Source organism: Odontesthes bonariensis, chromosome 22 (assembly GCF_027942865.1).
Source record: "Odontesthes bonariensis isolate fOdoBon6 chromosome 22, fOdoBon6.hap1, whole genome shotgun sequence".
Lineage (NCBI taxonomy): Eukaryota > Metazoa > Chordata > Actinopteri > Atheriniformes > Atherinopsidae > Odontesthes > Odontesthes bonariensis.
Genome location: NC_134527.1, coordinates 24,835,693 through 24,857,715, shown reverse-complemented (window position 1 = coordinate 24,857,715; position 22,023 = coordinate 24,835,693). Strand labels below are relative to the sequence as shown.

General features: G+C 40.6%; 1 protein-coding gene across 8 annotated transcripts in view; it reads left to right on the top strand.

Annotated features, from left to right (window-relative positions):
• The window catches only part of LOC142373170 (disabled homolog 2-interacting protein-like), a 179,708-nt gene that overhangs the window by 51,425 nt on the left and 106,260 nt on the right, over positions 1-22,023 (top strand). For 2 of the 8 annotated variants that reach the window (XM_075456283.1, XM_075456282.1), the window contains exon 1: positions 17,053-17,715. The exons of the other annotated variants lie outside the window; for them this stretch is intronic. In XM_075456283.1, coding sequence (XP_075312398.1) covers positions 17,592-17,715 — 124 coding nt within the window. In that variant the 5' untranslated portion in view covers positions 17,053-17,591. Of the gene's footprint in view, positions 1-17,052; positions 17,716-22,023 lie in introns of those variants that run through there. 8 annotated transcript variants of the gene reach the window in all.

Genomic DNA, 22,023 nt, shown 5'->3' with positions numbered 1-22,023 from the left:
TCCCATTGACAATTTTCCCGGTTTTCCCCATTTTGCCGGAATCCCTTTCGACTAACGAGAGCCAAACGTAATAGCACACCGATTGAGGTCGTTGTGCATGCAGCGGTTTGCTTTTTATGCCGGTCGGACCATCGGTACTAGACTAGTAGGCCGTCAAAATATAGGGCGGAAACGGGAAAATAATAATCCAGCACAGGAGTAGTATGTGTGTCTAATGCCTTCGGCGTTGGCACCCATAACTAGACAAAAACCTAAAAGTTTGCAACTTCTAAAGCCTTTTTTATCCCTGACAAAAAACTTTATTATTATATGGTAGTGTTACACTTTGTTACACCCTCACATCTTGTGGTGACAGATATTTAGTTTCGTCTTACCGAGCAACCTCATCTGACTCCTCTCGATGCGGAGGAGCAGCGGTTCTACTCCGAGCCCCTCCCGGATGACCGAGCTTCTCACCCTATCTCTAAGGGAGAGCCCAGACACCCTGCGGAGGAAACTCATTTCGGCCGCTTGTATTCGCGATCTCGTTCTTTCGGTCACTACCCACAGCTCGTCGTGAATATAGGTGAGGGTAGGAACATAGGTTGACCAGTAAATCGAGAGCTTCGCCTTCTGGCTCAGCTCCTTCTTCACCACGACGGGCCGGTGCGGAGCCCGCATCACTGCGGACCTTACCAGGGAGGCTGAGGAGTGTGATCCCCCTATAGTTGGAACACACCCTCCGGTCCCCCTTTTTAAAGAGGGGGACCACCACCCCGATCTACCAGTCCAGAGGCACTGCCCACGATGTCCACGCGATGCTGCAGAGGCGTGTCAACCAAGACAGCCCTACAACATCCAGAGCCTTGAGGAACTCAGGACGGACCTCATCCACTCCCGGGGCCTTGCCACCGAGGAGCTTTTTGACCACCTCGGCAACCTCGGCCCCAGAAATGGGAGGCCCCACGTCCGAGCTCCCCAACCCTACTTCCTCATCGGAAGGCATGTCGGTAGGATTGAGGAGGCCCTCGAAGTATTCCCCCCACCGACTCATGACACGTCCCCAGTTGAGGTCAGCAGAGCCCCGCCCTCACCATACACAGTGTTGGCGGTGCACCACTTTCCCCCCCGAGTCGCCGGATGGTGGATCAGAAACTCTTCGAGGCCGTCCGGAAATCATTCTCCATGGCCTCCCCGAACTCCTCCCAAGCCCGAGTTTTTGCCTCAGTAACCGCCGAAGCTGTGTTCCGATTGGCCTGTTGGTACCCATCAGCTGCTTCCAGAGTCCCACTGGCCAAAAAGGTCCGATAGGTCTCCTTCTTCAGCTTGACGGCTTCCCTCACCACTGGTGTCCACCAGCGGGTTCGGGGGTTGCCGCCACGACAGGCACCGACCACCTTACGGCCACAGCTCCGGTCAGCCGCCTCAACAATGGAGGCACGGAACATGGCCCATTCGGGCTCAATGTCCCCCACCTCCCCCGGGACATGGTTGAAGCTCTGCAGGAGGTGGGAGTTGAAACTCCTCCTTACAGGGGATTCCGCCAGCCGTTCCCATTTGACCCTCACAATACGTTTGGGAGCTGCCAGGTCTGACCGGCTTCCTCCCCCACCAGCGGAGCCAACTCACCACCAGGTGGTGATCAGTTGACAGCTCTGCCCCTCTCTTCACCCGAGTGTCCAGGACATACGGCCGCAAGTCCGCCGATACAACCACAAAGGTGATCATCGAGCTGCGGCCTAGGGTGTCCTGGTGCCAAGCGCAGATATGGACACCCTTATGCCTGAACATGGTGTTCGTTATGGACAGTCTGTGACGAGCACAGAATCCAAACCAATCCAATAACAGAACACCACTCTGATTCAGATCGGGGGGGCCGTTCCTCCCAATCACGACCCTCCAGGTCTCACTGTCATTGCCCACGTGAGCATTGAAGTCCCCCAGCAGGACGAGGGAGTCTCCCAGAGGAGCACTCTCCAGTGCCTCCTCCAGGGACTCCAAAAAGTGTGGGTACTCTGAACTGCTGTACGGTGCATAAGCACAAACAACAGTCAGGACACACAGGATACGTTTTACTGTTATTTTATTGTGCAAGCATGACTAACGTTTCGACGCCGTGCGTCTTCATCAGAGTCAAACCATACTGGTATCAAAGCATAGAATATAAAGACATTATTCCCTCCTTCTTTTCACGCATTGGTTAGTAGTGAGGGGTGGGTCCCAAGCAATTGTCCAGTAAGGGCACTCATGAATAGGTAACTTCATCAATTGCAATTTCCATTGTGAATAAAAACCAAACCACCATGAACCAAAGTGCAAAAAACATAATAAAATAAAATAAAATAAAAATATATACATGACAGACTCAGAGAAAACTGGATAGGCATAGTTCCTCATTTAGGCCATGTGGCTCAACAGTATTGAGGGTATAGATCCAAAATGCTTCCCTTTTTAATAGCATCTTGATTAGGTCCCCTCCTCTTTGGGGAGGTATGATTTTTTCGATTCCCCAGAATTTCAAAGATGCGCATGAGCCGTGATTTGCCTGGATGTAGTGGCGCGCTATCGCATAATCCAAGTTTTTGTTGCGTATAGCAGCTTTGTGTTCAGCGATTCTCAACTTGAGAGGGCGTTTGGTTTGGCCCACATATAGTAGTCCACACGGGCATTTCAGAATGTAGACAACGTGTGTGGTGTTGCAATTAATGAAGTTGTTGATATTAAAGCGTTTGCCCGTGTGTGGATGAGAGAAGTGTTTTGTGTCGGAGTTGGAGCAATGTGTACAGCGACCACATCTGTAGAACCCTAAAGGTGGAGTTGACAACCACGTCAGCTGTTTGGTGGTTGATGTCGTGTGTACTAGTCTATCTCTTAAGGAACGAGGGCGCCTGAATGAGACTAGCGGGACCCAGTCTCTCTGAAGTGGACCAGCCTGCTCTCTACTGACTACAGTCCTAGACTGTGAGCACCAAAACGGCTAGAGCGCAAGTGACCTCCTTTTCCAAACAGTCAGGACACGTCCCCACACCCTAAGGCGGAGGGAGGCTACCCTCTCATCAATCCGGGGTAAACCCCAATCTACAGGCGCACAGCCGGGGGGCAATAAGTATGCCCACACCTGCTCTACGCCTCTCACCACGGGCAACTCCAGAGTGGAAGAGAGTCCAACCCCTCTCGAGGAGGCTGGTTCCGGAGCCCAAGCAATGCGTCGAGGTGAGTCCGACTATATCTAGCCGGAACCGCTCAACCTCGCGCACCAGCTCAGGCTCCTTCCCCAGCAGAGAGGTGACGTTCCACATCCCAAGAGCCAGCTTCAGTAGCCGAGGATCAGACCGCGAAGGTCTCCGCCTTCGTCTGCCACCCAGCTCACGAGGCACCCGACCCCCTTGGCCCCTCCCACGGGTGGTGAGCCTGTCGGAAGGGGGACCCGTGTAGTTTCTGGTCCCTCATCTAGGATCTGTTTGCCATGGGTGACCCTACCAGGGGCTTAAAGCCCCTGGCAACATAGCTCCCAGACTCATTGGGGCACGCAAACCCCCCCACCATGGTAAGGTGACAGCTCATGGGGCGCCAGACTTTTGAAATACATGTAAATTGTTAGTCCAACTAAAATAGTTTGAAATCGAGCTTCTCAAAACTGACCTAACACAATCGGGGAATGCGATGTGGGTTTAAAATTACTCCTGCATGTAAACACTTGACTAGACTCAAATGAGCCTAGGTACTACATTCTCCAAAGTTCCATCTTTTTGTAAACCATTAAAGTGCAAGTATATGATAATACAGCCTTTTCCCCCAATTCTGCTCTCATTCACATGTTTTTCTTTTGTCAGAAGGCTTAACATCTCAGAAATTGTTATTGAAAATAAGCCCATTAAGACTGTGTGAACTTGAGGTTGCTTAAAGCATTTCCAGACTGAGTCTATGCTCTAATAAAATAACATTTAGAAAAATATTTATTTTCTTTGTTTCTTTTCTTTTTTTAGCAGTTAATCTGACAGAATCACCAGTCAAGTAATTCTAAAACAAGATCTGTGCAGTGAATTTGGCTATACTTACATGTAAAAGGATCTCCAATAGGGAAAGTTCACAGTCTTTGGCAGTGTCTGACATGCGATGTCTGACATGTCAGTAATTCAATTTCACTTTTGTACATGTATACTGGGACAAGGATGGTGGTGGTCCAGTTAAATGGCTAAGTTCAGCTGTAACTGCAGCTCGACTCAACTGTGCATGTGATAATCCTGATTGTACATGCAGGTGAAACCTCAATTAATGGTCAGCACATTTACACAGTTAAATGGCTGTGACAAACTTGATTGATAGTACCATTCGCTGTTAACCTCAGTGTTGCCAGTATTGCTGCAATATCTCTAGTCACCCTTCTGTGAGCAACATGGCCATTTAACAAATTATGCCTATTGTTACATGACAATGGAGTCTCTGTGTCCAAAAAGGAGGTACTGTGAGCTGTGACAGAATTCCATAAATTCCAACATAAAGAACACAAAGTACCACAGAGTTAAGTCTGAAACACGATCAGGTGTTTTGTGTGATTTGTTTTGTCTCATATTAGGCTTTGTGTCACTAAAACTCAGTGGAGTGTGCACAATAGGTGAGAGTGGGAACTTGAGTGAGAAATGAGAAAGTAGGCAATTGAAGAAGGAAATAGAAACAGTGATTGTGTGTTGCATACACAAAGTGGAAAGAATAAATAAACAGCTCCAATAAAAAGCTGAGGAATGAACCAAGAGGAGGATAATTGAGGCACTACGGTCTCACTTCTGTAATTATACGTTCCATAACCTATAAAACAGCTTCCTGGCTCTCTTTGTCCTCTAATTCTTTTCTGCATCTTTACAGCCTGCCCTGACAGCACAAACGATTGCTGAAACCTGTCGGGAGAGAATTTGTTCACGATATTTATGCACATTACATGAAGTCATAATTTGGTTAACAATGTAAATTCCTATTAGCAGTTTTGGCAGTCTTTAAAAAAAAATCTATCCTTTTAACTGCTCAGTTTATTTCAGGTTGCGGTGGCAGTGTGGGGAGCAGAGACACTCAGGCCTCCCTGTCCTCTGCAGCTTCCTTCAGCTTCTTCTCCTTAGGGATGCAAAGCTATTCTTTGGCCAGCTGAGAGATAAAGTCTAATCCCCCCCAGGTCCTGGATCCCAGGTTGTCCCTGGGGCAAGTCCAGGTGGCCGTGTGAGGTAGATCTCTGGAATTTCACACAATAAAAGTCAGATTTTTCAGTGTGTTATGTTCAGAAGACAGTTCAGATTACAACCCATCTCGTGTTTACAGATTTGATTTTGCGCATTGTTGTTTGGTAGCCCATCACTGCCTGTGTAGATCATTCTGTGTGACGTGGAGTTTATTAAAAACTGCTTTAATGCAGAACAAAACCTTTTGCTTTTCATTTTGCTATATTTCAACAGCCATTTAAAAAAAAGTCAGTTTTCCTTTCGATTAAAATGAGAATGTGATTGCTGGGAGATGATGAGAACACTCTGGTACACTTACCTGTATCAGTGTGTATGGTTTTACACTTATTTGCCTGCATAAATATGTTTGCACCCCCCTAGTGGCACCAATCAGGTATTTTTGTCTATGGAGACAAGTATGTCAGATTTTGCAAACTGCTTGAATATTTCTTGCAGTGTATGGTTCCTTCTTGTGTGTGTTGTTCTGCCTGCTGTGTTGGTAAAACAAATGATTATTTGTTTAAACTGCCGGGGACTGATTAGAACAGATTTTCCTGAGTAAGCATTTGCTTAAATGTCAACAACAGAATGTGGGCTTTTCAAACTGTAATCCTGACATTGTCTCTTTGATGTGCACAGCACATGGCCTCATGGTGCATGTTTGCTGTGTCACTCTGTGCCTCTCAGTATTTGAAAAAAACAGAGTGGTGTTTAGCTGATTTGAAAATGCTTAAAACAACAGCTTTGTTAATCAAGTAATTCATCAAATAAAATGTTCGCTTAAGGTTTGTGATTTTCCAATGTGATGACTTTCACTTTGGCATCTCTATCAGCAAGTACAGCATGTGAAATGTATTTAGCAAATAATTGATAAGTGAATTTGAAATTTTCGGTGAAGACATGGGAATGACTTTTAGAGCTTGGAGTCATAAATAAGGTATGTCTTCCTCATTGCATCAACATCATTCAATTACATGTTATCGTGGCCACACTTCTAAATATAGCTGCAAGCAGCAATGTAGGTGCCTGCAGCACAGCAAAGCTGAGTCGCCATGGTTACTTGATCTGCCTAAGTTAAAATAGTGGCTGTAGGCACTAAAAGGAGTGTGATTTTGCTCATTGTTGATGCCTTTCAGTATCAAATTGAGCAATATTTCTGAAACTTCAGTAAGGGGTCGATATCTCAAATATAGTATCAATACATGAATCAGTTTTTTCTGCCCCCTTTGAATCCACGAATTCCAGAGGTACCTAATTGTTGGAGATCAAGCTCATTTTACAGAGGTTTCATGCACCAGGCTGTCTGCAACTCAGGATATTGAGTCCTTCAGTTGGAAGGTTGCTGGATCAATCCCAAACTTCTACAGTATGCTGGCTCCCCAACGTGTTCGTAATTTGTAGGTCTTTTTGTCTAAAGGCATTCAGTAAATGGGTGTATTGAATAAATGCATCAGTGTTTCTCCAACACTGGCCAATTTGGTGTTTAGTTGATCACTTCTTTTATTAGGAGAAGGGAGGCTCCACACTGCACCAGTTGCCGTCCTTGAACTCAGTTTGTTAATTTAACTTTAGATTTTACCCTGTCTGTTTATCTGTGTAGCCTCTTCTCTGATTAATTGTCACATTACATAAAGTATAGGCTGTTTCATGTTCCAGACTTTGTTTTCAGTGTTTTTGCATTTGCTGAGATCTTGTGGATCAGCAGATTTGGTTGTGGTCCTCCCTTTTAAGAAGGTACAGTGGAGGGTGTGTTTCAGCTTCACACTCTCAGCCTGGCTGGGAAGGTTTATACTTGTGAATGCAGCCTTAGATTCAATGGTGGAGTGCATTATTTGTCCTTTTTGTGGAACACTGGCCCAGTTCTGAAACCTCTCAAGGGTAGGAGAGGCTGCATGGGAGTTTGCTGACCCAGTCTATATGTGATTTAGAGATGAATATTGGCCACCTCAGATGCCACCGCAGTTTTGAGCAATAACACAGTTGAAAAAGTGACTGATCAGAAATTCATATGAGCAAAACCCAATGTCCCAATGTGGAAATGAATGCCTCACTAAAGCTCTCCATAACTGCATTCAACACATATGTGAAAAAATAATGATACCAGGTCAGCTATCACAGTAAGTCTGACATAAAACAAAGGTCTTCACAAGATGTTAAATTATCATGTCACTTTTTAGTAAAATGTTATAGTTTTATAGTTCGACCACAGTAAAAAAAATGTATTTTTAACATTTAATATCTTAAAGGGATAGTTTGCCTCTTTTGACATGAAGCTGTATGACATCCCATATTAGCAATATCATTTATGAGACTTACCCCCTGCTGCGTCCTGTGAGCCGAGTTCCAGCCTCGTTTTGTCGTTGACGAAGGTCGTCCGGCTAGTTGGCTGGGGTCCCGAAAATAAAGCGTTTTGCTTCTCAAAACAATATGTGTAAAAAAGAGTAATTCTTTCGCATTACAAAATCATCCATCCAGAAAAAGTCAGACCTCACAATCACTTGGCGCTATTTTTGCCTCCCTTCACATCAATGCGTTCAGCCACCTGCCGATAGCTGCACCTGTTACGGTGTTTACTGCTCGGAAGCAGGGGACTGCTCGGTCTGCACTTCGGTCTGCAAGGTTTACACAGCCCGTAGTGATACGAAGGTAGAGAGAAATAGCGCCAAACCCAAAACCGGCGTCGACGATTTTCGGCGAAGAACATGCCTACGTGGAGTTGTTATGAGGGGGCAAATCACCGACCGCAATGTTGCCCGTCGCCTGTGCTCTTGGAGCAGTAGTTGGGCGTTTAAAATGAAGGCAGTAAACAGCGCCTGCACAATAATAACCACCACAGTTCTCAAGGCATCCATGCTTCTTCAGTAAACAAAGGTCGCACGTTTGACGTCAGAGCAGATTTGTTGTTGTTTTGGCGCATATTGTGATGTTCGAAAACGCTAAACTCCGGTTATCTCTGTCTACACGCAAATGCATAAACGGAGTTTTCAAAAATCTTCACTTTGCCCAGAGTTTTTAAAAATATTCGTTTATGATGCGTTTTCATGTGGATGACAGGTCCAAACGTAGAAAAATATATTCGTTTTAGCAGATACGTGTGGATGGGGCCTCAGACTCCTCTGTTCTCATTTTGTCTCTAGTCTTGTATAATGAGTTCTGTTTGGGACAGGACATTCTGCAGTTTGGCCTTTACTCTGGGGCCAAGCAGAAATGGGAGGCATGAATAAAAGGGAGGGAAAGAAGAGGGCATGGATAGATGGCAACAGTTTGGCACCACAGGAGCCAAAGTCCTAGTTAGAATGGACAGTCTTTGTCTATGTAGGGAAAAAAAAATTTCAGCCCACTTTAATAACTATATACAGCGATAGATCTTTTCTTGAAAACTAACTAAACTAAAGATAAAACCATAACCAACAAACATCTTTTTTTCACATTATACACACAGCAAGTGTCAGAGCTCTGGAAATTATGTCAAGAATTATTTCTCTGATATGGGATCTCTGGTATCATCTCTGAAATTATTCTCTGTGGCCAAAATAAAATGAGGATACTTTGCTTCCTTGTTTGTTCCACTTTATGATTGGGACATTGTGGAGTAGACCATGTGACATGATGAGAGTGTTACATCACACTGTTGCAACATAATGATATTTTGTATGGTGCATGCATATACTGGCAACCTATGCTGCTTGGTAAAAGAAAAAAGTAAAAAAAAAAACTGTTCTTATGTGCCCTTTATGCTTTTCTTGTTATTTAGGAAATTATATATATATATATGTTACAATTGTATTTTAATGTCTTTGCTGATGAACTTAACTGTATTTATAAAATAGAAACAAATCGACAATGTCAAGCAGCAGCATACTCAAAAGAAGCTGGGATAAAGGCAAAGAAAAACAGAAATTTATACAGTTTAAAGTAACACAGTTCTGGAGGATTCTACAATCAGAAGATTAACTGGTCACAGGCGAGGTTGTCAAGATTAGGTATAAAAGAAGCATCCACCAAAACAAAAAAAACACATGGAAAATTGCAATGAATATTGGTCTTTCAGCATCCACAGAGCATAGTACTGCGAAACAATTTGAGGGCTCAGGGGAAATCTTAGTGGGTAAAGGCCAAGGACAGAAACCAGTATTGGATGTGCGTGATCGTTGTTGCATCAGATGGGGCTGCATGAGAAACTATCATGTCACCATGATGATATAGCCATGGAAAAGTTGCATTCAAGACCTCCTCTGCATCCATAAATGTAATCTGAAACTGTGTATCTCAAAGAGTAAAAAAGTCTGGAACATGAAACAGCCTATACTTTATGTAAAAACTCTCTGCAGAAACACAACTGAGTTTTCTGGACACAATCTCATCGAGATGGGCACAAAGACATATTCTGTTGTCATATGAATCCACAATTCTGCTTTTGGGAAATAACCTGACGTAGTATGATGTGTCAAAGGTGTGAAAAAACACAGTGTGTAGATGACTTACATTGTGTATTGTTGATTTTTGGAGAGACATTCATGTGTGCTCCATCAAGATGACATATATTCTCAGGAGTTCAATTGTTTTTTCAGTAGGACAGTTTCCCCATTTACAATATTTGAAAATATTTGGACCATCTTCACAAGGATAATCAGAAAATAATGAAGACGGGCTGTTAAGAAGCTAAAATCTTGCATTTAGCAAGAACAGACACTAATTTCTCTTGCAAAACTGCAATTACTCTCAGATCCAAATTAAATAAAAAGTATAATTAAAGGAAGGCTGGTTTAGCAGCATTTTAAACATGCCTCTTTCCCAACTGTTTCAGTGTTGCCGCCATCAAATATTGAATTTGTTTCTCTAAATATAATCAAGTTGGTCAGTTAAGGCAGTGGAATTTATTTTCTTTTTAAAACTGTATATCAAATGAAGATGCACACAAATGACCCAAATTACAGATTTAAGTTTTGTAACATTTATGGTGGAAGTTTTAGTAAGGCATAGAGTCAGTTATTTTCGGAGGAGATAAGATGCTTTTAATAATATATTGCAAGAGAGAACAACACAGTACAGAGTACAGAGCTGTTCTGACCACTGGGGCAAAAACGACACAGTTAGAATGCAGATTGTTGCGTCATCGCTCCTTTAATATAGTTGAGCGTTTTTAGCTACCTTTCCTCTCTAACTACAGCCAAGGCTACACACACAGCTGCAAGTACCAGCTTCCTTTCCATCCTCCTTAAAGTTGTTTTTATCATATGACGGGCACACAATGCCCTCATGGAAGGAAAAGAGAAAAACAGGTTGGTATGTTTGCAGGAGGTTATTACAGGTAATACACAGTAACTCTCAATACAATGCATATAAGAATTGATTTTCCTTTACACATTTTAGAATATTTCACAGCTCTTCTGCAATTTATATTTGAAAGTTATTGAGTGAATGGCTTATTTTTGCGCACGATCAGTGCAACCATAAGTTTTTACCTTTCTGTTTATACTGAATTTTCATTTGCAAAAGTGGAGGTTATTATAGCTGTATGTAGAGTTTTAGTTTTTGGTGTAACCTGTTTTAGGGATTACTTGTTCTGTTGCGTAGGGATTCATGTCTTTCTGCTTATCATGTGTCTGCATCTTTATGTACTGGCTATGAGCTGCATCTGTTAGGGCCATCAAGCAAGGACAGTGTTGTTACTGTGTTCAGTGGTACATCACACTGTTCTCCACTAGGGCTCAGTATTGATACAGGTCTGATCTACCATTTCATATGTCCTTGTTTGAGATGATGGTTTGGGTACATTTGGTCTAGTCTGCACAATCTATATATGAAGCTGAAGCAATTAGTTACGACAATAATTGCACTTGGGAAGGATTCTGTGACTGTTTTGCTAATCAACCATTTCCTGTTTTTTGTTAGTATTCTGCCTTTGAATATCTTTTCAGAAATATTATAACAGCATGCAATATATTTGTATTGTCCACTTTTCCTGGCATTTACACCAAACTATTCATTAAGAAAACACTCAAATAATTTTTATTTGGGGCCCTTTCTGTATAATCATTTGCCACAGTTCACCTTCAATATGTGGAGAAGCAAAAAGGAAAAAACAGTAACTGTTCTGTAGGATTTTGTTGTTGTTCACACTAAATAAATTCAGATCATACATAAGAGTAAGCTATCACCCAACCAAGGAAGCTCAAGCCCCAGTAGCATTTATAATAAGTTTGTCCATTTCCAAATGAATAAAAATTCTAGTCTTTTGATCATTTTTTTTTGCACATGTTGGTAAGTTGTTTAAAAAGCAATCTAATACCTGTGAATCCCCTGAGCTGTTTTGCTCTAATGGTTTGCTATATTTCAGGTGTAATAGCCAGAATGTGCCACTTGTTGCATGAGACCTACTCTCTATGTAGAAACAATAGAGTGAGCTGTGTTAGAAATCTATATCTCTCTCTTTGTGTTTTTGTTTGCACTGAAATAGGGGTTGGTTCCATTCTCAGAGCAGCAGTGTTTTAGAGTATAAAAGGTTCAGTAAGTTTCAGGGTTTTTTGGTAATCCTAAGAGTTTAAGTAGAAGGCCACTGTACTTCTATTTTTTGGATCTTGAGATTGTTTTGCCTCTCATCCGAAACTAATCAAGCATTTTGGATGAGAAGTAAAACGTTTTCAAGAGCCAAGCAAAGAAATCCAGTGGCCTTCTTTGCAGGCTCATAGCATTTATCTGGATACAGAGAACCTCTTCTCGTAATATCATAAACGCAAACATTTATTTCCAAAGGCATGCACTTAAAGTATCTTTACATCATCTCTTATATAAAATAGGCTATTATGAGTGAAGGTCCATTTCATGATCATTTACAGGTTTAGAATTTTGCTTTTGTGGTCAACAAATTAGGTTTACAGGCTTCAAAATTAAAAAAAAAAAAAATGTTTCCCTCATTTTGTATGTGTCTGAAATTGTAAGTATGCAGAAATATGCATGAATTCTTTCACCAGATTTCTAAAACTGTGTATACGTATGGTTCTCAGATAAAAATTTTAGCCACAAATGGATACAGTCACTCCCCTTATATTTTATTTGTATATCAAAACATAATTTGCACCACAATTAAATAGGCATAGTTAAAGCCACAGTAAAGAGGAAGTGCACTTTTACCACACATAAAACTGAGAAACAGAAAAGGGACATCTGTTTCATTCGGTGATCTCAGTTCTGTTATCACAAGCTAAACAAAAACTGCTGAATGAAGTTTGGAGAAGGATCCTGCAGGGGTAAAAAAAAAAAAAAAAAGTGATCAGAGTTAAAACCCGCAGATTGCTGACAACTTCTGGTTTATCCTCTGTGGATGAATGCACAGCCAGAACAGTATGCATTCTGTGTGGAGGCAATCGAGAGGGAGACGATTGTGATGGATCATGTTAAATTTTTTGTTGTCTCAAACAACCCTGTGAAGGCCTATTAGAAAACATTGCACAACTAAACTGGAAATTTTAGCAACACCAGCAACACAGATATGTTTTGCCATCTTTACATTACATTACTAGTAGTGGGTCTCTTCTACAGACTGATAGGCTGATCCTTACCTTTTAAAATGTAGCTGCAGCTTCATCAGTGCATCATCCTGTGATAGATGATGCTAAATTCTTGCTGTGTTTTACAAGTGTTTGATGTTTGTGGTCAAGTCAACCAACTAGTTCTCTGACTGAGATCAGAATACACAGCAGTTCTCCATTTTCAATAATAGTCAAAACTGTCATGTCAGAAGGATTAAGCCTTTGCCTTTTTTTCAAACCAAACCAAGCTCTGCTAACTTGCTGAATTTACATCTTATTCTCATCAAAAAATTTGGGTCACATGAGACTCTGAATAACATTTTCTTTTTATAGATTAACCATTAGTTCAAAGGGTAGGCTGCTTACTGACCATTCCCCTCTGGAAAGTCCCAGTCTGCTCTGATTGGTCAGTTTACTGATTCAAAATGGTGGAGTAAATGGCAGCTGCACATTTGTTTTTTTTTGTTTGAGGATGTTCCAAATTAGCCGTTAGTTTAGCTTTATGAAGTGTGTTTTGTAATGATGTCCTGGCAGAAGAATCTGTACTTTGAATAATGCATTTCAGACAGGACCAGGCTTTTCTGTGTGTTGCAGGCATTTTACTTACAAAAATAGAAAAAAAGGTAGGAAAAATATTAAAATAAGTTGGAACATATTGCTCTTGTTTGTCCCAATTTCCATCTGGACAGTATATGGATTCCCATAATGTAACTAATGTTTAGTTTCATTATGTAACTAAAGCATTACAGACCAATTTTTGAAATGACTGAAGGACATTTCTGGGCCTGCGCATACTGCACGAGTTTGCAGCTAGCATACATGTTAAAACAAAAGCCTCTGATTCACTCAGTCTTTTTTTTTTCTTTCCTTTTTTTTGTCCTCTCACTGGTGCCTTTGTCATCAAGCTAGAGGAGACCCACTATCAGCAGACAAACTCTTCATGACCCAGTTACTTTGGTCTGCCGATCTATACACTCCTGGCCTGTCAAACAAGAGCCCATTGTGGGCAGCTATTCCCATTGGGACTCTTATGCAAATAGTTAGGGAAGGGCAGCTAAACCAGTCTGCTATGAAATGAAAATGAAAATCTGGCTTTGTGTGTGTTTCTGTTGTGTTTGTGAATAATTCAATGGATTGTATGAGTTCAGATATAAACTTGCAAGTTTATTTACATACAGCTTACGCTTAAATGAGAGTGAGAACACACTGATGGAGAAAGAATCTTCAGGATTTCTCATAAGCCCAGCGGCAGCAGTGTAAAGTCAGATGGTTTTATCTTCCCTCTGACTCCCAGCACGGGGCTCTGGTCCTACCTTCAGTGATTGTTACTTACTAATGGACCTACTAAATACTCTGTGGAACAGGAGGGAAATAGTCTCTCCTATGTTAGAGTCAGACACGTACAGACAGTGCTATATTATGTCATTGGAAGTTTATGGGCTGAGGTAATGACAGAAACTCCACACAGAATGTAGCGTTATGGTCCCCACTGCTCTCACTAGCAACGAGCAGCATCACACTGAACAATTGAGCAGTCACTGAAGGAAAGAAATGTAATGCAGAGGGAGAGCATGAGGGAGCAGCGGAGGAAGACTTTGATTAGGTACAATCAGCAAATAAATGCATCTTGGGAACTGCGTTAGTTATTGAATACGAGGCAGTACACAGAGTAGACTGGTAATACAAAAGTACCCAAGTACATTGTAGTCTACATAGGCTGTATTTGAAACAGCAACTGTGTTGTCACTCGTTGTTTTGAAGCCTTGATTGCGTCATTTGGCCACTCAAAGGATGAATCCAGTGTTGTATAAAGTACTGAAATCTCACACTCAAGTAAAAGTATAGGTACCCCTCCAAAATATGACTTTGGTAAAAGTCCAAGTCACTGACTGAAATGTTACTTGAGTTAAAGTCTTAAAGTATCCGAAACGTCTTGTACTTAAGTATGAGAATTACTGTAAAAATAGATGTACTTAAGTAATGTAATGAAAAGTATACGTAAAAAGTAAACAAGGCAAATGCAGTTTGAAGGACATTTTTTATATTTTGGTAAACTTTGAAGGTCAAATACACTTAAAATCTACACACAAACTAGTGCAGGCAAAATTTAGACCAGGTTTAGACAGAAAATACAAACTTTGTGAACCTTTAAGGTTTTCTTCTTCAAGTAAGGTCAGTGCTGAAAATGAGGCGTACATTACACCATTAAGAAAAAAATGAAACAAAAGAGGCTGCTACTGTTATTGCCATCATTATAAACAAAATTTAAAGAAAAAAATAGGAGAAAACTGAAGCTTATCTGGCATCTGAAGAGGGAGTCCAGTTTGAAACCCCTTTTGTAAACCTTTCTAAAAAATAAATAAAATAACTCAGTACAGAAAATGCGGCCAACATCACCAAGAAAAAAAACTGTTACGATTACTGTACTTCACAAGCTATAGGAGGTGCACACACAACCGGTCATTATACAAAAGAAAAAAATAATTGGGAGGGAACTGCAGCTTATCTGGCATCTGAAGAGGAAGACCTTTTTTGTAAAACTACCTTAAAACCTAAAAAAGGGGAGTTTCTGTAAGATAGAATTTCCACGTCTTTGGGCAGTCATAACATGCATGGGGTCAAAACACTGTTGCGTTTTTAATCTCTCTCTCTTTTTTTTGTAACGAGAAACTAAACCGAACAATGAAAATGTATTGGAGTAAAAGTATGCAATTAAGTTCGGAAATATAGTGAAGTAAAAGTGAAAGTTGTCAAAAAATTTTAAACTCGAGGAAAGTACAAAGTATTCCAAAATATACTTAAGGACAGTAGTGAAGTATTTTTACTTCGTTATACAACACTGGATGAATCTGACTGCCAAGTGGGAAAAATCATGATGGCCTACATTTTTGCTTTGTTGTTTTCTATTAAGAACAGAAGTATGTCAACAAGGGAAGTTTCTGTTTCCACGTGAATTTTCAGGAAGGGAGATTGGATCGCAGTGAAGTTTCGGTGAATCTGTTGGTTGGTTTGGAATTCGATTTGAATGAATTAAGGTTGGATTACAATGAATTGACTTGTATCTTTGAAGTGCCCCGAGATTAAATTTCTTGTGATTTGGCGCTGTATAACTTAAACTGAATTGAACAAATATGTAGTTAACCTAACTAAAAATCATCAATTATTCTATTTGTTTATTTTCTATTAGATCAAGACAACAAAAATATCATTCCTTCATAGCAACGTGGCTGACCATCACTGTTGCAGTCATGACTGGATGAAGCCGCGAGAAACAAAACATAAAAGTGACCAATATCTGACTGACTGAATGCCGTCACTTTGACATGTCGATGAAGCCTTTAATATTATGCATCTCATGTCTGAAAATGGTTTATGTGAACTGTGTAAGCTGTGATGTAAAATGCAGATGTTGGGATCAACTCAAATGTTTGATACTACAGATCAGTGGGAGATTTTTATTCTCAAGGGTATGGGTAAAGGTAAAAGAAAGATGAAACAAAGCCAGAAGAAGTGCCAAGTTTGACCTTAAGGTGACTAACAATGACTATCAACTGGAATTCACACATTTAAGCATACAGTTATGTCTTAGCACAGTTTTCCTGTGGGTATTTTTTTATATTATATTTTTGTGAAATCAGAAACACAACAAGAGACAGACTCTCAGCCATGATTTTTTTTTTTTAAATCAAACTTTATTAAAGCTGTTCAATAGTATACAAAACAAGTCAGGGAAGTAATGTTGACAGTGTTACAGTTTACAAAACCGAACGTGAAGTGAAAAAGAATAGTGAAGTGAAAAAGAGCCCAGTGGCGTGGGCTGAGCATCCTATTTAAAACAGCAAGGATTTTAGAAATGCTTTGATAACCTCTCAGCTATGACGTGCACACATATGTGCTTGTAGGCCATTGTATTTAGTTGTGGACTATGGTCTTTCTACCTGAGCCTAGCACCCTGTGATTGGCTGTTTGATGCTCTTTTATAGCCTATTTACATCTGCTTCTGATAGGCTGTCACCGGCAGGAGCACCTTCCTTGTCTAGGCAGGCAAATTAAAGTGGATGGGTCGTAAAACCAGGATCAGGATTGAAACTGGATCAGGAGCCACTAAAATGCCGGAGTTGTTGTAATATGTCGTAAATCAGACTTGTTTAGTGCACCAGATGCTATCTTTTACACATGGGTCTGTGAAGGAGTTTGGCTGTTGGAAGGAAGAAAAACATGTTGTAATTAGAAAGCCGTCTTGTTAACTCCACTCCACTTGTAGCGGTTTCTTTGCATGTTTTCCAGACATCCCAAAGTTTTCCCTCGTTTTAAACCCCAAAGCATGCTCTCTTACTCTCCTTGCTGTTGTACTCTCTCTCAGAGTCACTTTAGGTGTATAAAACTGTGCTACAAGAGACTATTTAACCGATTTATAAAACTACGGGTTTAACATTCCGACTGTCTATACAATTCCTTTGGTGCACTCTTGGACTGGAAACTGTAACAGCTTTCCTGTCATTCAGGATACACACTCACACAGTATTCCGGACATCATGCCTCTGGGATCTCACTGTGGGAAACTTTGAGGGGGAGTGTTCAGAGCTAGAGAAACAGTTCAAGCCTGTGGGACAGGACTTGGGGCAATGAACAGCAGTGGATGTTTGATGGTTTAATCCTCTCCATCGGCTGTTGGAAATGGTTTCACAGTGGAGTGGATTTGGTCCTGACACAACCCAAGAGAACTTTAAGCAGGTGTGAATTTCTGCAAGGGGACCTGTCAGTGAAACTGAGCTTAACTCCATGAGAACTTTGCTTGCGGTTTATCTTCACTGATACTGCAACAAGAGAACTTGTTTTCAGCCCTGTTGCTTAATCTTGTTGCTGGTGGACCATGGCTGGAGCTACCAGGAAAGGATCTGGGAGACCCTCATATTACTACAGATTCCTGGGAAAATCCCGACTGCAGCGTCAGCGAAGCCGGTCCCGCAGCCGCACCAGGCCGCCTGCCATCAGGGGTAATAAATACTACTACTTAAAAAGTCACCATGCAGCAGTTTTAGCCTCATGTACACCACAGGTCCCAATAGACTCTAGTACAAAACACTGTATCCTTTTGAATAATAGCTACAAAGATTCTGTCGCTCACTGACTGTCATTTTGACACTCTATGTGCTCTTGTTTCACATTAAGAAGCTGATATTTGTAAATGGTATGGGCAGATGTTGTTTATCCGTTTAGCCCAGAGGTTGATTCGACAATTTTAAATTTAAAAAAAAAAAAATTTTTTAAAACAGTTTTTTCTCACAAATTGTGTGCAAACGTGCCATCCACAGATGGTTTGAGGATTCATTGTCCCATCTACATGCATGTTTAAAGTTAAAATCTGTTGATTATTTGAATAGCTCAGTGTTGAATGTACAATAACAAAGTAGCTATGTTTACACACGGCACTAGGCCCCCGTTAAATATAAAACACAATTGTATGCCATATAAATAGTAGGGGGTCCCTGCTCCAACTCTCCATCAGTTTGGGGGTCCCTGGCCTGAAAAACGTTGAAGACCCCTGGTTTAGCCAACTCATTGAGAAGAGACACTTCCCCCAATTTAAAAGCAGATTCTGTTTTCTCTGCTGTTCACATGAGAGCTACTCTTTTGGTAAAATTACCTTTAGATCCCCATGGCAACACTGTGTTGATGTGCATGTGTTTTTGCTCTTATTTGTGTGCTCTAGCAAATAGTGAGATAACAGTTTGGCATCACTATTTACAAAGTGATGCTACTCTCACATTGCACCATCAACACTTGACAGCTCTCAGCTCAGTGAAAACCTGTGAGTTCCACCCTGCTCAGTCTCGCCTTGTCTTCAAGTATTTTTGTTCTTAGCAATGACGCAGGGCTTCAAGTCACTAAGTTCGTTTTTTGCCCTTGCATAATTACTTCTGCATCGTGTTTGTTCGTTTTGCTGTTGTTCTGCTTAGTACCACTGGCAGTGTTTGAACTTTCATAGTGATAATTCTGTTCCCAAAGCTTTGCTGGACCTGCTTGTATTGAGAGAAATTAAATATACTGATTTATTTATTTATTTATTTATTTTTTTTTAATTTTTTTTTTTTTCCCCCAAGAAAACTGCTGTAATTGTCCAACCAGTATACCAAATAGAAAACAGTTGCATATTTGTTGCTCTGCTGTGGAAGTGATATACACTTTCTATAAACATTTAGTTCAGGAAAACAGTAGGCTTGATTCCTCTTGATTAAACTGCATATTGGTAGTACTCCTGTGACCATGTATAGTTAATTTCTGTTGTAAAAAAAAAAGGACAAAGCCAGACTTAGTCATGAGAGAGAAAGAGAGCAGAATGTGAAGGTTCCTGGTCTTCACTCTGATGAAAGAGGTGCTTTGAAGTCTCCCCACTCTATCATTCACTTGTCGAAAGAGGACACACATGCACACGTGCATTTGAGCAAGAGTACAAAGACACATGCAAACCCGCACTGCCTTGATCTTGTGGCTATATGTGCAAGCTCTTCTCATAAAAACTTTTACATACTGACTGCCTGTTAACGCTGCACCACCCAGGCAGAAAAGGAAAGATTGTGTCCAGATGAATGAGAATTTGGAAAGCTGTTCTTATTCTGTATTACATGTGGCCCTTCCTCTTCTTATTATTAATATCGTTTTTTGTTCTTGTTCTCTTTGAATATATCACTTAATGTAACACATTAGGAGCTTTCAAAATGTATATTTCTCATTGGTTACATGAAGCAGTTATTTCAGTAAAAAGGAAGATCTTTTGATTGCATTGTTGGGAGTATGTTACTTGAACTGGGAAGAATAGAAGAAGAATAACGTAAACCCCCCCCCATTTAGGATGTTAGTATTGTGTTGCAAGAATAGTAGATGAGAAACATAAACACAGGAAAGTAAGTTAGTTGGATAAATCAGCCTCATTATCCATTTGTCATCTATTGTGAAAAACCTCTGAGCTCCTCAACTACATGATGATAAAAGATTGGGTGTCTACACAGCATGTTTTTTTTGGGACACTGATCCTCTCTCCTGTTTTTTTTAACCTGTCTTCCTGGTTGGTTTATTGGCAGCTTAGCATGTTTCTGGGATGCTTCTTAAATAATAAGCAGTTGCCATTACTAAGCTGGGATGCAATGCAGCAGGCTCTGTGGAGTTTGCTGCTCCCATCAGGGGGTGAACAATATGTCAATAGTAATAGCAGGCCATTTACCTCTTATGAAATACATCAATTTAATAACTAGCAACAAACAAGGAAATCAGAAAATTGTTAAGCTAATCTATTCTATCAAGTTTATTTCTTATTTTATCTTTTCAGATCGGTTGTGCTCTCGTTTGCTGTTCACTTTTTCCACAGGTGATCAAAAATGTTGTTCCACAGCTACAAATTGGAAATTAGATTTGCATAATTTCATAATTTGCATAATTTCCTCCAAAATAATCATAATAATAATTATCTCACAAAATCAAATAATTAGTTGATTTTCCCGTAATGTGTAGTATCTGTCCAACTCCAATCAGCAGGAAAGCATCAGCATAACAAGTCTATGTTAGAGCTTTGAGGAGGAAAAAGCACAAGCCTTTCGTCAGGGTTAATACTAAACAGCACTTCAAATAATTCTAATATGAGTCCAGATCATCTGGACTTGTAAATAAGATTTTTTTCTACTTAATAGTTTGACTGTGTGTTCAAATCGTTTAGGTGGTATAGTGGTGGTAAAATGGTTTATTTCAGGTTGTCTTCCACAAGCACTGATGTAAGACCCACGAAACAGATTCCCCCCAGGTGAAATCAGGATTGCTTAGACCCCTACTCTGATTGTGGAAAGTTCATGACAAAACACTGGAATTAGATTACTGAGGACATCAGTAATAGAAACGGCATTGAAGTGGGAACATGATTTCACTGAAGGCTGCCAACTGCATTATGCTAGACTTTTTAACAGATTTTTGCAATGGTTGGAAGTACTTTGGTTTTAAACTTATCTGTGCATTAGCCTGGAATATCCTCCAAAACAAATATAACCATATGCAACAATAGTGCAGTATGAAATTACATCTGCATTGGGTGCATTATCTATTTCATTGGAAAGACATGAACTGCTCTCACGTGAATACATTTAAAAAAAAGTTATTTAGGCCTGAAGCAAGATAATATATTACTGAGATGTGTATCATGTGAGATTCTAAGCAGCACAATATGAGGAAAGTTTTTTGTTCACAGTTTAGCCATGAACAGATCCCTGAGTCTATCTCGAGGAAGTTGCTGTAGCCCCTCATGTTGAACACGCTGTCTATGTCACAGATCAGAGTACATGACCTCATGTGTTATTGTTTTGACAGCATGTGCATGTATGTACATTGTTATCTGTGAATGGAAAATCTTGTATCAGTGTGGTTCACCCCTACATAACTGTGGATCTGTTTCCTCCTTTTTTGCTAGGGTCAGTGACACGAACATTCAAAATTACAGTTTATCTTGAAGAGATAATGGTGGACATGCAGGCGGAAAAAGACGGCGCTATTGTCTGATCTGACTTCTTATGCTTTGTTTTCTGAACTCCTGACGCAATCAAAAACTGTGTGATGGTAATACCGTCAACATATCATGACATAATTAATCATTATGTAATTACAGTACTTTGGGAGAGCCTTGCATTAACGGATGACAAATTCAAATTGTAAAAGACTTTTCATAGAATCGTCACAAATGTACATTATATAGAAACAATCATTGAAGTGGCATCACTCTCTTGTGGATGTACCAACCAAACCTGCTGGTTATTCCCTGGCAGATATAACTTGATTTTAGTCTATTAACGATTATTCTTTCTGGCCATCAATTTAACATTAAAGCTGGAAAAACATCATCTAATCCCCTCCTAGCAACTGTATTACGTAGGATATCATTGTTTTCTGGTATTTGACTTTTGAGTCTCAATTTAGTCTCAAAGGTATAAAGTGGTAGCCTGACTACGTCATACTCACGATTCTAGTCAGAATGTGAGTCTGATACCGCTCAATAGAGTTTTGAGTATGGGGCGTGTTTCAACCGAACCAGGAGAAAAAATGCCTCTTCGCTCAATTGGATAGACCTACAACCAATCAGAATTCAAACCAAGCGCTCTTTAGTGACGTAGTCGATAATGTCCCTGTTGATCATCTGTCCATCATCGTATAAAGCCCGCCCTGGCAATCTGATTGGGTCGACTGATTCCATGTCGGGCATAATGATTTCCCAACTGAGCAGAGCCAGACCGAACTTCCCGACCAAAAATGTTATGGGCGGGGCTAAG